The 25245-nt window shown below is 34.3% G+C and overlaps 1 protein-coding gene across 1 annotated transcript; it reads right to left on the bottom strand.

Moving 5' to 3' along the window:
- Positions 1-211: 211 nt before the first annotated feature.
- On the bottom strand, positions 212-22374 carry LOC117325815. The gene is made up of 23 exons (XM_033882300.1): positions 22240-22374; positions 21832-21899; positions 20630-20662; positions 20107-20130; positions 19407-19430; positions 18796-18819; positions 18534-18554; positions 17293-17328; positions 16980-17012; positions 12359-12412; positions 11434-11460; positions 10531-10599; positions 10202-10228; positions 9799-9819; positions 8563-8589; positions 6773-6799; positions 6391-6414; positions 6006-6017; positions 5662-5688; positions 4495-4560; positions 2198-2224; positions 1965-2036; positions 212-1114 (listed from the first exon to the last, which is right to left on the bottom strand). Exons 2-23 carry the CDS (start codon positions 21863-21865, stop codon positions 1056-1058), a joined length of 768 nt encoding a protein of 255 aa, XP_033738191.1. The 5' UTR covers positions 21866-21899; positions 22240-22374; the 3' UTR covers positions 212-1055.
- Positions 22375-25245: the final 2871 nt, after the last annotated feature.

The following is a 25245-nucleotide window of genomic DNA, read 5'->3' on the forward strand; positions in this document are numbered from 1 at the left end:
AAGAAACTCTGAGTTTTTCATTTTTTTTCTACTGAATAGCATTGATTTGGTAAATAGAAGCTTAGACTTTAAGAACCATCAACACGAAAATAACATTACATTGACCGTAGCGTAAAGCCCTAAAATGTATCGCCATCTATTCCAAAATGTCTTTTGAGTATTTTTGTATCACCTTTAAATAAACGGAACAAATCCACAAATTATCTTTTGGTATGCATTTTATTTTTATTCTACAACAATTCGAATGTATCAAATTAGACGTGAGAGGTATATGTACATGTATACACTCGCTTTACCAGACAACAATATGTGTTTCTATATGTCCATATATTGGTAAACAGATACAGGTACAGGGATGGCTTTTAACATAAACATAATGTTAATGAAGAACAAATAATCACTTGACGAATGGACGGATATAAAGCCCTCAGATGAGCATTTAACTAAAGGACAGATAATCCGTTTCAACTGACACCGGACATATTTCGATAAACCACATCCTAAAATAACGAACGTGACACACTTGTATTTGATCTCATAAAAAATTGACGCAGGTCGTAGATAATTCATTTAACAAGGGCATGTAATGGAATATCGGCAAACATTGGTCATTTCCGAAGTGTGTAATTGGTTTGTATCCATGCATCAAAATGTCCAATTTTGGTAATCATCATGTACGTCCAGCTTCTGTTGCGTGTTAACCCAGACTTTACAACACTAATTACCATGGTGAGCATCAATGGCTAAATGAGTAAAATAATGGAGATATGGTGAGGTCAAACGCAAGCTAAGCTATCGTTGATTACTTGTTTTTATAGAAATGTGCATGCAAATTAATGGTTTAAGGATATCCAGCTTTATCTTCTCCTTTTTTTCCTGACAGAACCATATTGACCAAAAGTGTCCAGTGGTTATCAATAATCTCTTTCAACAGGATAACAACTATTACTATTAACAGCACACATACTTTTAGGTTATTTCAATTTGATTTTGTTTCCAAAACTCTAAAATAATAGGGATTAAAACGTTTTTTCCTCATTTACAAAACAGCAGCATCATCCCAACTGTTTATTTGTTCTGCCATCTTCCATCCATGCAGTGTCCTCTTCCTCTTCTTAAAAAATAAAGAACGGATGTAAAAAAGGGGTGTTAAACATGTTAAGTCATTTCGTGTAATATCGACTGACAATATTCAAATCACAGTACGTTGGGTGTGGAGTCAACAAACGTGACGTTACACTTCGTGACTTATTATATGTTGTTTATTGAAATAAAATTAAAAAGAGTGGAATTTAAAAACAAAACAAAAAAACTTAAAAGGCAAAACAAAAACAAAAACAAAAACAACAACAACGAAAACAATAAAATGTCGATATTTCACAGCTGAAAAGTATGATGGCTTTTAATTACAAATTCAAGTCATAATACATCATCGGCTTAGCTCGGATTTGGTGCCAACACATCCATCATACACAATTGATAACTTCAATTTCCTTATTGTGAATTTCCTCAATGATCCATTGTATCCATTATATTCGGTTGTTGGTATGCTTGGTGGTTTTGTCAGTACTAAAGCTCTCAACACAGCATTACTTACAGGTAGACCAACATGGCATTACTAACAGATAGATCAACATGGCATTACTTACAGGTAAATCAACATGGCATTACTTACATGTAGATTAACATGGCATTACTTACAGGTAGATCAACACAGCATTACTAACAGTTAAATCAAAATAAGGTCACATACAGGTAGATCAACATAGCATTACTAACAGGTAGATAGTTGTTTAACCGAAATATATATAGCTTCTACGTTAATCTAATTTTCATTTTTTTTTTTTTTTTACACAGCGCTTCCTTGACAATTGCCCTCCGTTATTTAGATTTTCGGTTTTGTCTAAACATCGGTATTGTCGTTGCACTTTCATTTAATTGTGACGTCGGTGATTTTTACTTACCTGAGTCAGAAAGAAACGATCCACCGTCATCCTTGTTTGTTGGTTGGTCTTTGGTCATTTGAGCTTCAAAATCTGTTTAGAAGGAATATAACACACTTTCTCTCAATCTCTGGAACAAAACTTTATTCTTACACTATATCAAAATGTTCAAAAACATTCATACTTATTCCATTTACCTTTATATAGAAAGCCTTAAATTAGCCATGTACGTAGATACCGAACCACCTACTTACATGCATTCAGTCCAGTATCTGTATTATCTGTAACATAACAAAAACATACAATTTTACATACAAGTGTTTGCTGAAATATGATCAACTAATTGAACATCACAAAATAATATTAAGATAAATCGTATGTATGCCAAATTGCTGATTACGTTTCATTGGTTATAATTTGTCGCTATATCAGACCAGTTAAAATAATTCGAATAGCATTTATTTGGATAGAAAAACTACCATCTCCCAATTCCCTTTCATATAACGCTACCTTAAATACATGTAAATAGATCAAATACACACAGATGGTTTTAGTTTTATTCAGTTTAGTTTTTTACGACACAGGATCTAAACATGATTCTTTCAGCGGACTCCATGAAGAAGCTATTCCTTATCCTTTCACGTCAATAAAGGGACATAGTTTGGTATATCATGTGTTACCGCTGTCAGTACAGTTATTTGGTATAACATCGGTCTTGTCTGTGGTAATCATAATGCCACATTTTTAGAACCAGACGCTCTTTTATAATAGATGTTGCTGATTATCTTAAACACTTCCAGCGTATTTCATCGTACACGCCTGTAGTTCAGTGTTAGTAAATTAAACCGTCTTAGCCTCTCCAGAAATGAGAGATCTGCGAACCAAGGGATTTGTTTAGTTGTCTTCCTCTTAGCCCTCTTCATAATTTCAATATATTTTACTTATACAGATACAGAAGGTATTTGCATATTCCTAATGAATATGTACAAGATACATAGCACCACGAAAGTCACTTTGCACCTTTCCCGGTGGTTTACCTTTAAAGAAATAGGTTCCTTCCGACTTATCTGTATGGATTTGCAATTTCCTGGATGTAATTGTAAGAACCACATACAGTTTGGTGATATCCTCACATCCATTAAAGTGATATTTTCTGACGGATCATACAAATAAGTTAGTGCCTAATACTGAAGAACACATGAGGTCACTGAAGTCTAGTTAGACTGTTCACCTTTCAGGCAATCATCTGCTTCCTATTCGCAATAAAAATAGATGAACAATTAATAATTTCTTCATTTAATCTGCAGAATTTCATTTAACATACTCATGATTGATGAGGAACAGTGTTAAATGATTATTGAAAATCCAAGTGAATGCAGGAAAACCTTGATCCAACGCACATGTCAAGCCATTAAATTATCTTCGAAGCAAGATAGATGTTATATGGCTCGAGACAAAACCATAGTGTCGCAGAGGTAGAAGCTTGTCTTGTTCTATGTGGTTTGATATCCATTCTCTCAAGATTGTTTCCATTATCTTGCATACGATGGGTGTCAAACTGACGAGTCTATAATTTCCGGGTTCGCATTTATCTCCATTTTTGTTAATGACATTGGTTTGGGCTTTTCCATGTTGTTCGGTACATTTCCTAGTTTCAATTATCTGTTGTACAACAGAGTTGGTGCAATGAATATAAGGACAACAGTTTCCTAGAAGATATATTATGTAATTGGTCTATTCCTTTTAAACATCATTTTGTTTTACTTCAGGTAACTTAGGGATATATGTGGCAGGTTAGTTACGGTATTTCGTAGTTTCTCGACAAGTTCACAAAAAAAAATGTCGCAACTACATTTGCATTTCCAATGCCCACAGTCGTCTTGCCCGTTCTATTTGTTTCCGGGTTCGGTGTTAAAGTTACTACCATGAGTTTTTAGTTGATGGTATAGGCCGAATATATTGCCAAATAGCCTTTATATTATGTTTTGGCTTCCACAGTGGAATTATTTTCAATGTATTTCCTTATTCTGATTGTACTTTTTCTTACCCAATGCATTTCATGATACCAAACTAATTATTTTGTAGTGAAACTGGACTGGGATGAACGCCGACGACCAGATAGCTCAATTGGTAGAGCATCCGGCTTGTTTAGGGAGGTCCGGATTCGAAACCCGATCTAGCCGTGGATGTTTGCTTTCCTATTACATATGGCGCCCAATATAATACCCATAGAGGTGGTATAGGGTTTTGTGTGTGTGTTCGGGGTCGAATAATTTGTTGAAGGAGGGAGGAATGTAGCGGAACTGGACTCTGATGAACGCCGGCGACCAAGTAGCTCAATTTGTGGAGCGTCCGGGTAGTGTTCGGAGGTCCCGGGCTCCAACCCCGGTGTAGCTGTGCAGTTTTCTTCTCTTATTATAATTTTGCTATATGATATTTTGCTTCAGATATATATGTTTACATTTTATAATGGTTAGGGCTTCTGTGATCAATACTGACATTATGAGTCTTCAGATAATAAAAAAAAGCAGGCAGGTTTTTTTATTCTTACCTTCACCCGGCAAGTACTCCATTGTGTCACGTATCTCCGACGCAATAGTCGCAGCATGAAGGTCGACTAATAAAACAGTAAACGCATTTCATCATGATCAACCGTGATATAATTTTTCATTTTATCGAACATCAAATAGTTACCTATTAAAGAGTTCCGAAGTGCGATCGAATTACGTTATTTTCGTGAAGGTAATACCATAAAAAATAAAAATGCAGTCATTGCGTGCTTCTGTGTGTTACAAACATATTTAGAACATGTGTATTTGCACCAGCTCCAAAGGAACATTTCTCATGAGCGGATTTGATTGGTTGAGCGTACAGTACGCGATAATTGTCCATTAATTATGTAAGTGTTAATTAACCAGTTTATTTGTATCTCCGTTACTATGAGTTACACTTAGATATGTGTCATCATCTTCATTTAGTATTATTATCACCTCCATCGTCTGAAGAATAGTGGATGATAGATTATCTTTACAATCGTATTAATGGATACAGCTGTCTTTATGTTTGTTTTAATTTGGCCGATTGCATGTTCTATTTGGTTTTGACAAAACATGTATTCCAATAAATTAAAAAGAAATTATATGGACTGAGCTCTTAATGGTAGTTTCCTTTCTTAAGATTAAACCCAAAACTAAACCTACTAATCAAGATGTAGCTGTTGGCTGAAGTTGGGCTTCAACCAGATTCTTAACCTGTCAATGTCTGCTGAGATAATGTCAAATCATTGTAGAGTGGAAATCCCATTTAAAACATTTACAATACCAAGGAGGATATTTGCGCGATCGACAGATATCGTAAGCAATAATTCAAAGTAATTTGATTGTTTCTTGTTCTTTTACTGGCAAGATCCAATTGTAATCGTTTCAAGTGACTTCTTCATTGCTTTTCCTTTCCTCTACGTACATAAAAAGCTGGAGTTTTATCAAAAAAGTTGTTGCGAAATGTATCTCTAAAGGATAAAAAAAAAAAAGAAGGTCAAAATACAGTATTCCGTTTGTAAATATGTTTTCAGCCAAAATTATTTTAAGAATTCATGACCTCTATATTATAAACAGCGACCCAATATCTTTCAAAATATATGTTAACGCTTTTAGAAAGTAATAGCACGTCCTATTTGGATGGTAGACGTTAACAAATATAATGTAAATCTTATAATTACCTTCGCTTTGAACCGGTGAAAAAGACACTACGAAAATTAAAGCAGGACATCATTAATAAAGTTGCAATATTAGTCACAACTTCAATAGCAAAAATATAGTAAAAATAAGGGTTCTATACAGAGAGAGCTCTATAACAAGAGACAAATGAGAGCTTATTATGTTATCAAAACTAATAATTTGAACGATGTTTCTATTTAAGAATTTACGCAATTAGAGTAATATTGATGATTTTCTATATAAAATTACCTTATTTTGATACCTAAAATGTTATAGAAATCAAATATACATTGATAATTACAACACTTAACGATTACAACAGCACTTTCAGGGTGATAATACTTACTTGGAAATTGACCTGCAACAATAGGCATACGTCTTAAGTAGCATATAATATCGACCGGTAATAAAATGTAGTTTCTACTAAAAGCCGAATTAGAATTGTATCTTCATATCTTATTTAATTAAATTGATAAGTAAATATGCGTATACTTTGTGTAGGTTTTAAGTTTGGGTTAATCAATTGAGTGTTTATTTCCTTATTTGACTAGTTTCCTATCGGTAAAAATGGTTACAGAACATCCAAAAAATGATACATTTCAAATCTAACATAACCATAAAAATGACGCGTGGCTTGCATAGTTATTTTGTTAAGCACAAATAATTCTTTACTACATAAATCCGCTAATGTCAAAATATCACTACTGAAGCATTTTAATTGTTATACATACCGTATTGGTGCTTTCCTTGTCCAACTGTTAATAAAATGGCATTTTATTATAATACATTGGATGACATATATATATATATATATATTGTAATCACAATTCAATATTGATCGAAAAGAGTGGAAATATTGATAAAGGTAATTCAATTTAGTGAAAGAAGCAATTGATGAAGTGTCTGGTCTGTCTTTTACTCCATGAAAATCTATACTTATTTGTTTATTGTTTGCCCTCTTGTAATCGCGTGTGAGTTAGAAGTATGGTTTCGTTATTATGTTGGTGTATTTTGTCCTCAAAGAATGTTAGAACAAAAATAAAACCCTTAAAACTTCAATACCTTATGTCAAATGAATGCTTAAATGCTTAAAACTTGCATGCATGATCTTACCTATTTCCTTTGCGGGCAAATTTGTATCTGCAAAAATAATGCATAATACATTAGCCGAATAGTGCATTACATTAAATGGTTTAGAAAGATGACAACATGGCTGTAAATAATGTTAAAATTTTCTAACCGGCAAATCGAAAATAACGGATGGTAATATTTTTATAGTAGGTTACATTAATTTATACGATGTAGTCTCAAGATGATAGAGTGAAATCACACTTTTAGTATTACTATTTAGTTCCTGTTTTCTACCAAAATTTACTCATATGGATAATTGAAATGTACTATAACATATAATGTTCGACATGTATTAATTACTCAACTGGGTAAGTCTTTTCAAAAAGATAAGGGATTATCATAAAACAGGGGTCCTAGAAATTATATACCAAATAAGAACAGTTGAAGTAGATGATACATAATTTGTCAGTGTTTGGATTGTAATAGTAACCATCGTTTGTAAATTATATAGATATTTGATGTTAAATCACAAAACCAACTTCAAATGTAATAAGTACGGGTGGTAAAATTATTTCTTTTTGTTCTAATCAATCTCAAACTAAACATGGAAAACAGAGTGCAATGTAAACCGACGTATAAAAAACTTTAGTACAGTCCAAGACCAATATAAAGATCGTAAACGGACTAAATCAAAGACGCTTTGGTGTGTTTTTTTATTGATCAGACACAAGAATCGATATTTCCAAAAAGAAAATTAGAGAATTTCGAAAAACTCAGACGCATTACTTCAGAAATACGATTTTGAATATAAAACATTATGTAGCAGTTAAGAATGAGGCGCAGGTCAAAATTCTATATAAAGAGATAACAGAAGAATACAAGACTCGTTAGTGGACGTTCTGTCACGAGATTACTTTCTGTTTTAGAGAAGAGGCGATAAAATTATTGTAAAGATCGCGATCTTAGTGGTCATCTAGAATGCGGCACACGCCCGAATCTGTTAACAATACAAAACTCCTCAGTGAAACACATCACAGTATGACCTTCTCTGAATGAGAAGTGGCTATAACGAGATATTGTAGGTAGCACAGACCAAAATAACATTTGAGAGCCACACACCATGCATTAGTGGAAGTCTTTTCTTAATGTACATTTTCCTTCAAAAGCGATAACAAGATTTTAAAGATATGGACCTTACATAAACTATTAATGAATGTTTCGTGTTTTAACAACATGTTTATGATTGTAAGACTTATTGTTGAGAAAATCATACCGTTTGCTCATGCTACTTATAATTGCATGTAGAAATATTTAAGTCAGTTAATATTGATACCCTGTGTCCCACATATTGCATTTTTTAAACGAACAGATACTACTTTCATGTTTTGAACTATGCATACTCTCAAGATAGGTGAATGATAACAATAATTGCGTAGTGTTTGATAGTTTTTTAGTGTACATGTACCGTGTTACCAACATATGGAATGATTGGCTTATCTTAAGTCTGGACAATGGAGCAAATACATTAATAAACACTGACTAGCAAAAGGCATATCATATCATATTCCCATTAATGCTTCTTATATTTCATTCAACAGATACACACCCATTTCATTTAATTATGCGATAACTATTATATATAGGTAGCCATTGAGAATTTTATAACTTCAATTATCAGTACCTAAGTAGTATACACTTTTCAAGACATGAAAATATAACATTTTTGCAGAATATATAATATCTGAGTTAGATATCAATTAGATGAAACAGTAGCATGTCCATTCATAAAAACAAACACAAAAGCGCTATTTTCCGACACATGCAATACATACCAGGTTTAACAAACAGAATGTCAGGTCCTGAAAAAAAAGAGAAAACGATGTTTTAATGCGTTTCTCATTTCTTAATTGACACTATCTTAGTACATACTATACTGTTTATTATCCATTGTATTTGCTTTATATATATACTAAATTTTATTCTAACGTCGTTTGTATGATATGTCCTGTAAGTCCGTTTTGTGTAAAATGCTCTCCTAATTATTTCTTTCCTAATAATGCTCTACAATCACACATATTACTGTTCTGTTATGTTTTTATGTTTTTTCCATACCTACATGAAAGTATCCTCGCATGAGCTCATATTCCTTGTTGATATGCATATAACGTTATCAAGGTTTCTTGTATTTTGTTTATCTGACAAATGATACATTCTCACATACATATGGGTTGATTTAATATTTGCTGAAGTATTTCAATAAAAAATAACCATAATTATATCATTTATTAAGTTACATTATGGTGAGTTACTTTTATGCAGGAACGAAGGAGAGGCATGTTTGTCTATAGAGCGTACCAATTAAATGTTATTCTAATATATTTCTAAATATGATCATCATTGCTATATCCGAGGTTTGAACTTATGCTGAGGACATTACTTTCGAATTTATAAAATCTTATAGGTGAAATAACATCATGTCCATACCGTCATCGACTTCAATAAGAAACATAGAAATGTTGAGCTAAAAATCTATGTAATGCGAGGTTTCTTCCACATTATTTGCTGTTGTCGATATCAGAGCATAACTTACTATTAAGTCGCATTCTAGGTATATTACTAATGTGAAAACAACTATATATTGCCATGTGAATATTAAATCGTTATTATCATTCAATATCGATGAAATCAAAGCAAAACTGGAAAGAATAATGCTAATCACATGTAAAACTTTGACAAAACAAATAGATAAGACCAGGTGTTCGGTAAGGGTTCGCATCTTTTGCTCTATCAAAAACACTAACAATGTTTATCCTACTCAAAGTAAGCTAATACTGTGTTCTTCAAAACTATCACGGTAGTGGAACCTAAAAATATATATTAGGGAGCACGGAAGTGTAACAAACGGACACTACTCGTTTGACAGCGATATATGTCCATTATTAGTCATACGACACACTGACACTCATTTTCTTAATGCGATTTACTTTTAATATGTTCAGTATGTCTGGGCGTTAATGTGAATTATTGGTACCTACATGTAAATACTAATTACCAAATGCCATGCTCACCTGTTTCGAGCTTGTTCATTCCTGAAACATAAATGGGACAACACAACTTACATATCATGACAAACGGGAAAACAAAAAACGTAGTTGCAAATATCAAAATATTAGTATTATATGATATAATTGTCTTTTTATCACGATCTACCTCAACAACCGCTGATTAGTAATATGACAATGTGCTTTATCTTATAACGAATTATTTTTGTGAGTCTTGTGCAACTGATGTACGTATTTCCATGCTCACGGTTATTCTGATGTATAATAAGGGTGATGTATTACGCTGCCAACGTCGGTATAAAACAAAGATGTATCGTAACCAACACATCCATTAAGGTCATTTTTACAATAAAAGAAACCCAATCCCAAAAATTTTGTTTCTTTTTTAGAATTAATATTTCATACGTACCTGAGAATTGACTGCCAAATTCAATGTCTAAAACAAGTTAACACACGACAATTATTTCAGCACTGAAACTTCTACAACCAACTTTGTATTATCATGGTAGCGATATCGTCATAAATCGCAAAAAGTTAAAGATTGGTGAATTGAACTGATGGTATCATTAAAACCGCATTGTATTCACATGTAACATGCCGGTGAAGCTTTGTCTTTCGGGAATGCTCCACGCGTGTTGCATCTTTGAAAAGGTTTAATTATAAAGTAAGCATCAATTTAGATATTTAGATAATCATCGAACAATATGATCATGAACGCAAAAAAGCACAGTTACAAACCTGAATCATCGTCGTCGACACTGTCGTTTTCTTCGTTCAATTCATCATTAAGAGTCGCCATAGGTGTTTCTGAGAAACAATAGAAATATAACATCTAGGTAACAATAGCATGATATAAAGTTTAACATAGACTTAATTGTATTGTGTTGTATTAATCTGAATTCTAGCGTTACACTTGCATATGGTAATCGTAAACAGTGATTCATTTAAATTATTCGAATCACTGTCAGTAGGGCGTTACATCTGTACCTGTTGCTATTGCATCATTAGTTAGAGGCGACTTAAATTGGGATCTTGTATATTCTCTTCTTTCTTAAACAAACTTATTTCTAAGTGCCACCCTTCACACTCCATCGCGTGTGGCCTCATGTGAGCCTTCGTAAGGAACGTTATTTCTGCTCAACGGTAAGTGCTGCCCTTTGCGTAGCTGTGATGGCAAGGACTTGTTCCTCCTTTGTCAGTTTGTATTATGTGACAGGGTATGATATCACGCCACAGTGTCCTAGTGCGACAGTTCTGCATGGCGACACTATAAAAACATCAGTCAGTGTCCCCACTTTAGGTGGAAATCACCCTTAAATGCTACGGTATTGCGTTAGAAATCACAACAAAATAGATCACTGGCATTATTACACAATAAATTACATAATTTGCAATGTAAGACATGATTCATTCATGTTTAAAAAATAGTCCATTTCGTTTATTAATTAACAATATAGTTGTATGCATTAATTGATTGAAGTTAAAACATATTTGTATTCAGGCACTGAGAACGATCGTAACTATCGTATACAAACTTGAACAATATATCAATGTCACTAGTGTTAATAACGTAGTCAGCAAAGCCATCTCTTGTGGAAGGTCAACTCTCACCAACAAGTACCTCCGGGATTGATTGCTTACCAATAGGCGTCTGATCAAGTCTGATATCTGAAAAATAACATAACAAAACAAATGTTTGATTTTTATCACCATTACATCAATGTACGTTTAAAATGAGACATTCGCGAAATATGCTAAAAATAATATATCATTGTCCAAATAAGTTGATTCTAAATATATTTTATAAACTTTCAATATTCAATACTTTCGTTACGTTTGCGCTCAGTCTTCATTATACACATGCTTTAGTGATTTGTAGTTCAAAGACGCGATTTACACTGTATATTATAATGTTATGTTTTAATGGATAGTTTTAATCAAAACAAGGAATGTTTCTTTGATGGGTATTTATTTCCTACACGTCATATTTATCTGTGTATGATCATTAACTTGGAACATGCGTACTCTACAACGTCACGTAATTGTGTTTGAAATAAGATTCTTGGATTATCAGTATCTGACCTCTCTTAATTCTCGTATTGTACACGTATTTATAAATAAGGAGAAAGAGTGGGATCGAGTTATGGAGCAACATCAGTACTCTCGCAAAATAATTCTTTTTTAAATGTGCCGATGTGACAAAAAAATCATAAAAAAGAATCAGGTTTTTTCCTTCCAGTATCAATTCATATAAATGACTCAAAGTGAAGATTTCTCAAAAGTTATACTTTGAAAGTGCCTTTCATGTTCACTTCATATAAGGCTATATACTGCGTATTTTAAGTTTGCTGATCGATGTTGGGGTAATAACAATGGGCTTGTCCGATATTAGGATCCGGAACCATCGATCTCCATATATGTCTAATACTGTAATGTAGGTCATATGAGATATGTCCAGCCCATATTTTCTGTTTTTTTCGTCGTGATGTATGCCTCAACTCAGCTGGATGGCATACTTTAGCCTAGTATACATGAAGTGATAGCTTCAGAAATGATGTGTATTTACTGTTTTCTTGTTCCGTATCGTCCTCTTCTTCCTCTTCCTCCTCAACTTCCGAATCTGTAAATGTCACAAAAGGCAATAACAGAAACGTGTTCATTCATGTATAAAGAACAAGGTCATAGTCTCACGTCAATAGATGACAGAACAGTGTATTTAAAGGTACAATATTTGATTATCTAATGTTACAATTTCAAGACAAACCCACTGAACGACAAACGTCCTGAAACAATAACTTTTTTGTAATAAAAGCATCTCGTACAACGTTTTCAGCAACTGAAGGCCGTTTGAAGGTTGTTGTATTTGTGAAAACATAGGTGTCCTGTTTTTAAACTCAAATTTAATTGTTTATGAAATAAAAAGTTGACAAACGTTTGAAGATTATATCATGGCCTCGTAAAAGAGAAAAGTCATTACAGAACCACGATGATGATACAACTACTAATACAAGATTTTTCTCTTGCAATATGTGCATAATAATATGCTGAAATGGACCTATGGATCTTAAATAATTCATTGTAGCGCGTCAGAGGTTCGATGAAATAAACTTGCGTAGACATTATTAAGGTAAAACAAACTAACTCGATCATTACCAATGGACGGTTTATGATAGTAGAAAAATAATAATGAAAAATCAATAACAGTTTTATAATAAGTGATTGCGTCTAAATATTCTTTTCTTTTCGAATAGAATATCTGTTCCTCCAATTAAACTCCCTTCGTTGATGTCATACAGTATAGCGCGTGCCTTTTATTCAGGTTTGTATCACATGTTTGTATCTGTCGAACGTAACTTTAATGGTGAATAGCGTATAACGGATTCGATGTTTGTGTGGGAGTTTTACAAGCCATTATTTCTGATATTGTGTGTTATGGCACGAATCAATTGATTTTTTGTTGTTCTTGTTATACGTGTAGCAGCTTAAGAGGCAATTACAGCATATTGGTGAAATACTTCTTCATTAACCCGCTTTAGGCCTTGTTTTCTACATAAAAACGCTAATAAGTTTTGCCTATGATCCATATTAAAGGAAGGCCGGTGAATTGGATTGTGTTGAAAGCAGTGTAAAAACACATGGGAAAGGCGGTCCGACGGGATTGATTTTTTTTTCTTTTTTTTTAGATAAAAGTACAGACTGTATGGGGCATTAATCATGCTATTAGACACGGCGTATTAAAAATGTCAAGAGCTATGATACGTGCATTTTGAGGAGATGATAATAATGAGTATTTGAAATTTAGTAACATCAAATTCCTGCATAGTGGAAAAACTGAATATTGTGTTCTATTCAGACCGATTCATTCGAAAACGTGCAAGAGTTGAATAATGACATTGGAAAGAGATGCTGTTCCATTTAATATATATATATTCATCATGATTTTGTATAGATACAGACACGCGGTAGCACAACAAACTGTCAATAAGTGTCAATCATATTAATTATCCATACGTAAACAATCTATATTTGATATTTGTACATGTACCATAATGATATACTTTGTACACTGAAGATAAGTTATTGCCTGCTATCACGCGTTTGAGCTATTAACAACTCGGAGCTAGCAGGTTAGATGTGTTATGATACTCCTACATGTATATGAACAATTCCATTAAGGAGAATCACCTATAACGCGATACATTTTCTGGACAATATTCGGGAAAATCGTGACGTGTCTTGTTATGATTTTGACATTTTACCGTTGACCAAAACGTCTTCAGTTAGGATTTTATGGTTACAATTAAGCAGTGATACTGGTCGGGTTTGGTGACAATAAAGTAGATTCCAAACGCAAGAAAATCTGCTAGTTTCAATACATTTTACATGTATTCATGTGTCTCAGGGCCTTTTATTTGATTTAATTTGGTTTGGTTTGTTTATTTTGTTTAACGCCCTATTAACAGCTAAGGTCATTTAAGAACGGCCTCCCGTGCGTGCGACATACATGCGTGTGGTGAGTGCGTATGTGTGATTTGGGAGGCTGCGGTATGTTCGTGTTAAGTCTCCTTGTGATAGGCCAGAACTTTTGCCGATTTATAGTGCTACCTCACTGAAGCATACTGCCGAAGACACCCAGCAGGACACCCCACCCGGTCACATTATACTGACAACGGTTGAACCAGTCGTTCCACTCCCAATATGCTTAGTGCTAAGCAGGAGTAGCAACTGCCGTTTTTAATGACTCTGGTATGTCTCGGCCAGGGGACAGAGCCCAAAGCCTTCCTCACAGGGGCGAACGCTAAACTGAAGACCAAAAGTGAGGCATTGTCAAGGGAGACATTAGGAAGAAGAAAGTTGTTCAGAAAGAAGAGAAAAGTTAAGATCCCAAATTAAGTCGCCTCTTACGATCATACAATGGGGGCAGCAGGTAAAATTCTTACGCCCTACCTGCAGGGCAGTTATTTGATGTAAGTTATCTTTTATTAGATGTAAGTTAACTCTATATTACTTTGTAACAAATCAATAAACTTATTATGGTTCTATTAAAACTTTTTTGAATCTTCCAGAAAACCACATTTTAGTTCGTTAGTAGATGTTGAACTATATTTTGCCTCCATTAAATATATTCGTGCCTAAGATGACATCTGATATACTACGCGTACGTGTACATATCAAAACAATTAGATTTACGATATATATTATGTATTTTCAAAAAACCTGTCACTGAGGATAAACTATCCTGAAAACGTATGAAAGCCCTACTTTAAATACTTTACATGTACATGGACGTACATTACATTGATCAGATTTGCACAAACATAGTCATGTAATATACCACAACGTTTGTTTGGACAGGTAGGTTTTTAAAATCACCAATCATTTGCTTTAGATGTTAACAGTTTCTTCTCTAGAGTAAGTTTGCGGTGAGATGTAGCATGAAATAATTTTAAGTCACACAAATAACTAAACCTGCAAAATAGTCAAGCTGATATGCTCGCAAGTGTCTATAACAAAGGAAAGGAGCATTTGTTTGACCAGGTTTGATTTTATATACGTATAAACACTTATGTTGTTTTGAACTTGAAATGCAAATGGCGGATGTGAATAATATAACACAAATATGGTATAAAGGGAGGCAAACTATTTACTAGCACAAATGCGACAGGAGACTTTCAGGACTTTTCTTTACCTTTATTTCAAGATGCGTTACTCAGTATGCATTTTCCTTCAAAACTGTATGATTTAAGCAGATATGTTCTGATTGAACTCTCACTGGTTAGCACCCTATAAGATGTCTGGTATGCTATGTCATTCCTATCTGAGGGACAATATTTTACCAGCCTTGCTCTCTGTAATAAATGTAAGTAAATACATAGATTTCCACTGAAATTTATTATATTAACCCCATTCATCTGTACCTAGACTTATTAAGAAGAAACGTGTAACCATTTTGTTTTTCAATACATGGCTTAATAATGTATTCCTATCTGAGAGAGCGCGCCGATGTGATTCATAAACTGAAATCTAGTCATATATGGTGCGGGAAGGATGTCATAATTAAATATGTTTGCCTAGGCAAAAATAATTTTGTTTCGATTATTGCCTAGGCAAAATTTCGAATTTTGCCTAGTCAGAAATCGAATTTTGCCTAGGCTATATTTTATTTTTGCATGTTGCAGTCATAGCCTAATGCTAGTCAGAGATGGACCAGTATTAGATGATATCTTAAAGACTAATGGTAGCCATTCCTCTAAGGTTTGGTTTGGTTTGGTTTATTTTGTTTAACGTCCTATTAACAGCTAAGGTCATTTAAGGACGGCCTTCCGTGCGTGCGATATGTATGCGTGTGGAGAGTGCGTAAGTTTGTTTTGGGAGGCTGCGGTATGTTTGTGTTATGTCTCCTTGTGGTAGGCCGGAAATTCTGCCGATTTAAAGTGCTATCTCACTGAAGCATACTGCCGAAGACACCGAGCAGCACACCCCACCCGGTCACATTATACTGACAACGGGCGAACCAGTCGTCCCACTCCAAATATGCTGAGCGCTAAGCAGGAGTAGCAACTACCATTTTGAAAGACTTTGGTATGTCTCGGTTAGGGGACAGAACCCAAAACCTTCCTCACAGCGGCCAACGCTCAACTAAAGGCCAAAAGTGAGGCAGTGTCAAGGGAGACATTAGGAAGAAGAAAGTTGTTAAGAAAGATGAAGGAACATGACTTAATAGTCGTCTGTGAGAATGGCCAAATAGTTATCCTTTTCTGAAAGACAGTAAGTAGGTAGTCCTCTCAGAGACATGGCCCAATCATTTATATCCTACATCCATCGGTAAAGTAGACACAGCAGGAACTCCTACCTGAGAGACTTGTGTTAACCATCCCCATGCGATGCAGCATAAGACCTAGAATTTCAGCCCTTTTTGATACAAAATTTCATTATGCCAGTCCTAACTTAAAGTGGTCGTCAAACCTCTGTGACACGGGAACTCTTCTAGTATGCCTTATCCGAGATCAATCCTCCGAGATGACATACATAAATAAATCTATTAAATTATACACATTTGTATGCAGGACACAGGACTGACATTTGACACAAATGTCAATTAGAGCAAATGTTATGCTGTGTGGAAATAAGTCGGAGTTCAGCAATGTAAGTGGGAATGAACGAAAAGGCATAACTCGTCAACTTACCAGATATCAAAAGCTCTTCAATAGTTTCTGCTTCTGAAATCATTAAAATAATTATGTGTAGACAACGTTTTATAATACCTTGTAGGTGTCTTCCATACTGCGGATAGATTGTCTAACTCTTTAAAACATTTGAGATGCGATATTGATCTCGTATCTTTATCTGTTACTTTCGAAATTACATCCCATGAAACCTCTGATACATGCTATATCAACGGTGATATTACGGTTCACTTCAAAATGAGATGAAAACTTGACGTGTATGTTGTATAATTCCTTATAGATTCTATCATATATAGTTTCAAAATATGAATACCTGGCTTTGGAGTTTTTCTCTTCTTTATTTTCGTTTCTGAAACACAAATGTAGTAAACTTGGTAGATAGTTAAGAAATGAGAACCTGTTATTTAGATGATGTTATTGAAGGTGGACACGTTGATTTGTCATCAGTTTTGAAACAAAATTTGTCATGTGTCTATATTTTGAATGCGGAGCACATTATCACGTGGTCTTTATAAATTGAAGAAATCTTATCCTGTAAACTACATTTTTTTGTATGTTGACCCAGGAAACCTTGCAATGTAATCATTATTGAAACAGGAACACGTTATATTGTAATCACTATTGAAACAGGAACACGTTATATTGTAATCACTATTGAAACAGGAACACGATATACTGTAATCACTATTGAAACAGGAACACGTTATATTGTAATCACTATTGAAACAGGAACACGTTATATTGTAATCACTATTGAAACAGGAACACGTTATATTGTAATCACTATTGAAACAGGAACACGTTATATTGTAATCACTATTGAAACAGGAACACGATATACTGTAATCACTATTGAAACAGGAACACGATATATTGTAATCACTATTGAAACAGGAACACGATATATTGCAATCACTATTGATACAGGAACACGTTATATTGTAATCAATATTGATACAGGAACACGTTATATTGTTATAAGTATTGAAACAGGAACACGTTATATTGTAATCACTATTGATACAGGAACACGTTATATTGTAATCACTATTGAAACAGGAACACGTTATATTGTAATCACTATTGATACAGGAACACGTTATATTGTAATCACTATTGAAACAGGAACACGTTATATTGTAATCACTATTGATACAGGAACACGTTATATTGTTATAAGTATTGAAACAGAAACACGGTATGTTGTAATCATTATTGAAACAGGAACATGTTATATTGTTATAAGTATTGAAACAGAAACACGTTACATTGTTATCCTTTTGAAACAGGAAAACAATATACTGTAATCATTATTGAAGCATGAACGTGTTTTATTTTAATTAGTATTGAAACAGGAAAACGATATATTGTTATCAATCTTGAAACAGGAATTTTCCTTTACTTAATAGAACTGGAAGAAAAACATTGTACTTAGAAAACAGAAAAAGAAGACGAACACGTTTTTAGTAAACATAATTGAAATTAAAACATTGTTAACGTGGCGTCATTACAATTCTTAAATAATAATCTTTAACACGTCCTTTAGCAACTCACCTGGCCTTTTCCTTGGTTTACCTGCAAAAGTAAACCTGGTTATCGATGCCGCTGAGTGAAGTAAATTATGAAACTATATTAATTGAAAATTGAATGTTCACACTTCATTTTACCAAAGAAATATAAACATACATGGATGATCTATAACAATTCGTCGGTTAAACATTTTCTTCGATAAATTGTTTGTGTGATTAAAATATCTGTGAAATCATACGCCAAAGAAATACGTCTGTAAGACACCTTAAATGAAAAAAAAACTTACCAAGAATTGCGTAGGGGCCTATACCTGTAAATGACAGACACATGTATGAAAGAATAGTGTTTGATTCGACATTGAACATTAACATATACAAATTGTTGGCGGAATCCAAATATCACCCAGTGACATCAATATAAGTATTTTATATCAAATGTCACGTGTTTCAATGCAACTTTTAGGAAACGAAATTTGAAGAAGTGTGCGCAATTCAGCAATCTCGAGATAACAGATTATTGAATATTTGAAAATAAATTAGATTTAAAATAACCATAATGACCATATTTTATTCTTATCACACGTTCAATAGCAGTAAACATTTTGACCTTGCCGGTTGGCTTCTGACACAAGGGAAACCAGGTGCATGGCCTCCTCGGGGCGTGTAGTGTACGATACGGTGTATATGTAGATGATTACGATAAAATAAATCCCAATGACCCAACCTTATTAAAAACATCTGTTCATGGCGTCGTTACTATGTCTTACACCTAGTAACGAAGCAATGAACACATGGTGTTAATCAGATTGCTAATGACCTCCCTTCGTTAAAAAAATAATCGGATTAGAAGAAAGAAACTAGCACAAAGTTAGGCACAAAAAGAGTGTAAATTTCTTACCCATAGGGAAGGTTCCTCTGGGAGCTAGAAAGACAGTTCAAAGATGCACGTTAAAAGTAAAAATATTTTTATCAGTTATAAAATCATAATGTCAATTTTGTGTTCAAAATGCACAATAACCCAAGTTTGTCGCGACACTGAAACATAACTGTTGTGGTATGAGAAAGCGGACGTTACGCATTATAAAGATATTCTTAAATCTACAGAAAATGATAAAAACAAAACAACAACACAGGGAATAAATTGTTATATCCACATGTATCATAGCCCGAAGAACGAGGATGCCGGTACCTTTTAAGAACAATTCAAAACGGAATTTCATTTGTACGGACGCTCTCGTGTACGAAAATGTGCCAGTATAACCAGAATGCAAAAAAAATCATTACAGTGAATCCTGATTAACCGAACACTATCCTTAACGACGTTCTTTAACATCCGACCTTATCAACCAAAACGGTGACATTATCCATTATTAATTTACTACCGGCACTGACTTTACCGACACCCTTAAGCTTCATATCCGACACATTGACTCAGTTCCATACAGTGTCGGTAAAGACAGATATATTTGTAATAAAATTAGTACAGGAGAATATGACTGTTTCACAAATGAAGATTTATTTAGATAATCATATTTAATAATTGTAATATTATCCTGATCTATATTTCTACAACAAAACTGTAGACAATGACTACTTACCTACATATTGCTCGCGTTCAGGCTCTGAAACATGAATCAATATTAACATAATGTACTCTTTTTATTGTAATTCGGGTAAACCTCGTGTTGAAGTAAAAATATACATGGTAGATATGGTTTCAGTAGAATATGTAACACGAATATATAGTGTCAGGTAGGAAGATCTTTGTTTAGGTTAGTTGCAGATAGATCAACTCTCTTAAATGTTAACAACACCAAACGAAAATTTGATTATGTTATGATTCAACGTCACGTAATAAAGACTTGCAGGGATCGATATACTTCCAAATAAAGTCTCCTGTGGTCCTAACACTACGTGTGAGATTATGATTAACAAAGACAGATATTCAACGTAACAATATATATACATTTGTACATGTATGAAAGGTTATATTTCTGGTATATAGTTTCCTTTATAATGTTTAAGTTATGATAAATAGACGACATACATGACGTAAATTAATCAATTTAGATGTGTTGTACGTACAAAAAAATGTAATTGTTTGTAGCCTAAGATACCTACCTTCCTCTTCCTCCTGGTCTTGTGACAGAATCTCTGAAATCGAATACCAACAGAAGAAATAATCATTATTTCAATTACTTCACGGAAACTTATTTAAAGAATGTTGTCCTTTGTATGTCAAATACTACAGTCTTAATAAACGCTTAATCTGATACATCCTTCATGAACGAGTTTAGTGAATTTATTTTCAAAAGAGTCGGTCTTTATTCAGACAAATTAAATGTCTATATGTTTTTGTGGTAAATATGTTTTGCCACAGTTTGATTAACGTAGACAAGTCAGCAAATGGTCTATAAAGATGTTTCATTCTGATTTATAGGCTTAAAACCGTAAATTATCAAACACATTTAAAACTGTTTGGAGTAAATACAAAATATCTTGATACTAAGTCGACAGTGCGAAATCCATTAATATCATTACCATCACCATGTAACATGTGATATTACAATGTTAATTAATCTTAAACAATTCATTTTGATTCTATGAAACGTACACTTAAAATAGAATAGCATTATTACAAGCTTTAGAATGATGTCTTATACAACCAAGCACTAGAGCTTGAACAAGTTTCATTCAGACGATTTATTATCAAACCCTTCACCACTAGATGGGGAAAAAAACCCATTAACAAACAGAAACTCCGGCTTCCTGAAACAGACGAGAATTAGCTCAATCGACCGATCACAACATGTTTTATTATTATCTCCATCCCTAAACAGCAGCTTCCACCTTCTTTTTAGTAACGGCCATCACCATGTTCCCGACACAGACATCACCTTCCCACGTGACTACCGGTGGAGGGGGCGTTCCTTGAGGTATTTCCGGTTCCTCCGTTGAGTCGACCGAAGCTGACGTCGGAGGCCTTGACGGCATTGCCTTTTTATATGTAAATTTTTGAGGCTCGACTATCACCGGCGTAATCTGCACAACTGTTTGTAAAATTAACTATATATTTCGACAGATAGTATATCGTATTTGTACATATATCCATGACGTATGTTTTATTGACAGAAATACAAAATAAAAAATATATTTTGCATATGTATTTTTAGTTTGGGTTTTTTTCAGAATCATTTCGAAAGTAAAATTACATGTACAATCAATTCTGCCAGAGAACAAATCTTGTAAATCGGGCATTTAAAATTTCAATTAAAAATACAGAAACATCAGTTACGAACTTGTTAGTACATGTATATGTTTACCTTTCTCTGTAGATTTGGAGCTCCTACTCCCCATCGTAAGCGGTGAATTCAGATGTCGTGACAGGTATCTAAAGGAAATATTACGATTACTTATCCAGCCCAAAGCATTCGTAATAGTCATTGTCACTGTTTTGAGTATGGCAAATACAAAATCCACCCTACCCCCTTCCCCTTCTTAACCTACACACGGTAGTAAAGGGCGGGGGGAGTGGAGTGGGTAAATGTTTATTATCGTGATTTGGAGATATTAGAATTGTACCTCAGCTTGGTACGAATTAAGTGCGTACATGTTTGGTCAAGAAAAGAAGATATCAATTATTATCAATACACAATAATAGTCATCCCACCACCTGTAACACATGTGATATCAACATTAATTCATTGTATATGTATCTGATATATACTTACTAACTTAACCAGGGTGGTTAAGGAGACTGTTCAGGAATCGCGACACGGTCATTGTTCAATTGTACTTCACAAAATTCACAAATAATTCCAAAAATAATAACTGAAATCTGAATATTTTACATGAAATATCGAATCTCCTCGTGCTCTGAGCACAGGTGTAAATATACAGGTATACATAGCATAGCCTTAACAATTCCTTTACTGCTCCAATGACGTTATTTAGATTATATCGGTTACCTGACCCAAACAGACAAATTGCTCTTTTGTTCTGAGTTCGCGAGTATCGACGGTGTACTTCTTTGTACTGTATAAATCAATCGATGTTATCTCCAAAGGCTCTAGTCAGTGTCACAGTTAGATATATATGTAAGAGTTATCTCCCTTCTGTCATATTAAGTGACAGGATTATATTTTATAGATCCTCCCAACGTGACACTTTATGCCAACAACATCATACATATCGCAGTGGCGTAGGAAGCGCGTGGGGCGGGGGGGGGGGGGGGGGGGGGGGGGGGGGGCAACATATCTTGCCCCCCCCCCCCCCCCTCCCCCACACACACACACTTTTTGACATCCAAAATCTAAAAAAAGGGGGGAAAAACACGAATTTTTATATTCATTTCGCTAATTATCTGTAAATTTTCGAACCGAAAATGTTTTCTTGAAGGCAACGATAAAAACTTTATCTTGTACATCCGGAACACTCCGACTTTTATACTAGTATATCAATCCTCAGAGCTGGTCGTCTGCACTAGGCTGGTAAGTCAATATTTATATCTTAATACGGAATTTTGCTTAACTAAACCACAGAGATTCGATAAGATGATGATAATTTGTGAAATTGATTGAGGTTATAATGAGAACAAGACAGAAACACAACATGAATAAGAATGCGCGGTTTAACGTGAATAGAGTGATACTAATTACCTACAGGTACGAATGAGGAAACACCGTATAACATGAAACGGTACTGGCATCTGTTGTCGACAAATTACATGTAGCAGCATATAGGGTTCGCTTTAGATACACATTCTATCAGATTCGAAAAGTTAAAAACCTGTCAATTATTAAGGAAAAATAATAAGTTTTTAAAGTGAATACCTATTTTAGGTAAATTTTCCCTTTTTTCGGAGGAGGAATTTTTTTTATAGCCTTAAAAATGGGAAAAAAATCGTCTCGCGCCTATGGCGCTCGCATTATCACTAAATTACTGATCCCGAATGATTGCAAATGTGCTATATTCATTTTCCACGGGGGGCTTATCCCCTACCAGGGATCATGGGAATTTGAAATGATAAGTATTGGCTAATTTTGCGGAGATGGCATACGATTTGTTTAGTGCGTAAAATTTAAGGTTAAAAAAAATATATTGCCCCCCCCCCCCCCCCCCCCCCCCCACACACACACACACACACACACACACACACACACACACACACACACACACACACACACACACACACACACTTTTGGACGACTTCCTACGCCACTGTATCGACATATACATATATTTACATTTACACTGCAGCCCCACTATATAACTTTACCAAGGTCACTTCAAGGTTACGGGTCCATAACTTCCAAATCTTTATTATGACATCAATATTATAACGAAAGATGGCTGTTGAAAAGGCTGTTCCGCCTTTGACGATAATAATTTGTTCATTCATCGTCGGAGCAAAACTTCTGGATATAGTCTTTAAAAATCGTTGTCAAATGTAAATATAAGCATTGAACTGCTATCAGTTGGAAGTTATGGGTTGATGAATGACAACTGGACAAAGGCAAATTTAATGAATCGCGCTAACGCTTTTTTTTGTTGAATTTGCCTTTGTCCAGTTGGCATTTATCAGCTCATAACTTCCAACTGAAAGCAGTTCAATGCCTAAGTACATGTAAAATTACATTTATAAAAAGGGTAAATTCTAAAATCTAGTGTCTTTGTATTGTCATTATTCCATCATTGAACTACTAGTTTCTACATACAGTTGTACTATGATATCGGTACGTTGATAATAACTGAACTGTTAAACCATGATAGTGTACAGTCGATACCAGTGCAATTTGGGTAATAAGTCGGAAGTCACTTCCATAGAAAGGTTTTCCTTTATATTTTCATATGTTCCTACTGGAATGATAACATAGAACTCTGGGCTAATAAGTAAGAACGACAACTCTGACTAGAGACTGTACACACGCCACATCTGTTTCAGTTATTGTGACGTCAGTGCTCACAGATCATTTTCAATCTATGACGTCATGATTGAGTCGTAACAAGGTACAACTTGTCGGAAAGTTAGCATTCACTTCCAGCAACTTTCCACTTTTGACAAGAAAATGGGCTGCAATAACTCGAAGGTGATAGAACACACACAACAAACAATTAATGTCATTTGTGTTCTATTGGAGAAAACAAAACAAGGTATATTTACTAATGATAATGAATCCCCATCAGTGTTCGTGTATGGTAATCACTGTGTAATTTACTTACAATAGGCCGTGCCCGTCAGTGACCATGTATGGTATTAATGTGTTAATTTCTTTACGATAGGCCGTACCCGTCAGTGAGTATGTATAATATTAATGTGTTAATTTCTTTACGATAGGCCGTGCCCCTCAATGTTCATGTATAATATTTAATTTGTTAATTTCCTTACGATAGGCCATACCCATCAGTGTTCATGTATAATATTAATGTGTTAATTTCTTTACGATAGGCCGTGCCCGTCAGTGTTCATGTATAATATTTAATGTGTTAATTTCTTTACAATAGGCCGTACCCGTCAATATTCCTGTATACTGGTTAATGTATTAATGTCTTTACGATAGGCCGTCAGTGTTCATGTATATATTATTTAATGTGTTAATTTCCTTACATGGGCCGTACCCGTCAGTGTTCATGGATAATATTTAATTTGTTAATTTCCTTACGATAGGCCGTGCCCGTCAATGTTCCTGTATACTGTTTCATGTGTCAATTTCTTTACGATATAGGCCGTACCCGTC

Source organism: Pecten maximus, chromosome 4, assembly GCF_902652985.1.
Source record: "Pecten maximus chromosome 4, xPecMax1.1, whole genome shotgun sequence".
Taxonomy (NCBI): Eukaryota; Metazoa; Mollusca; class Bivalvia; order Pectinida; family Pectinidae; genus Pecten; species Pecten maximus.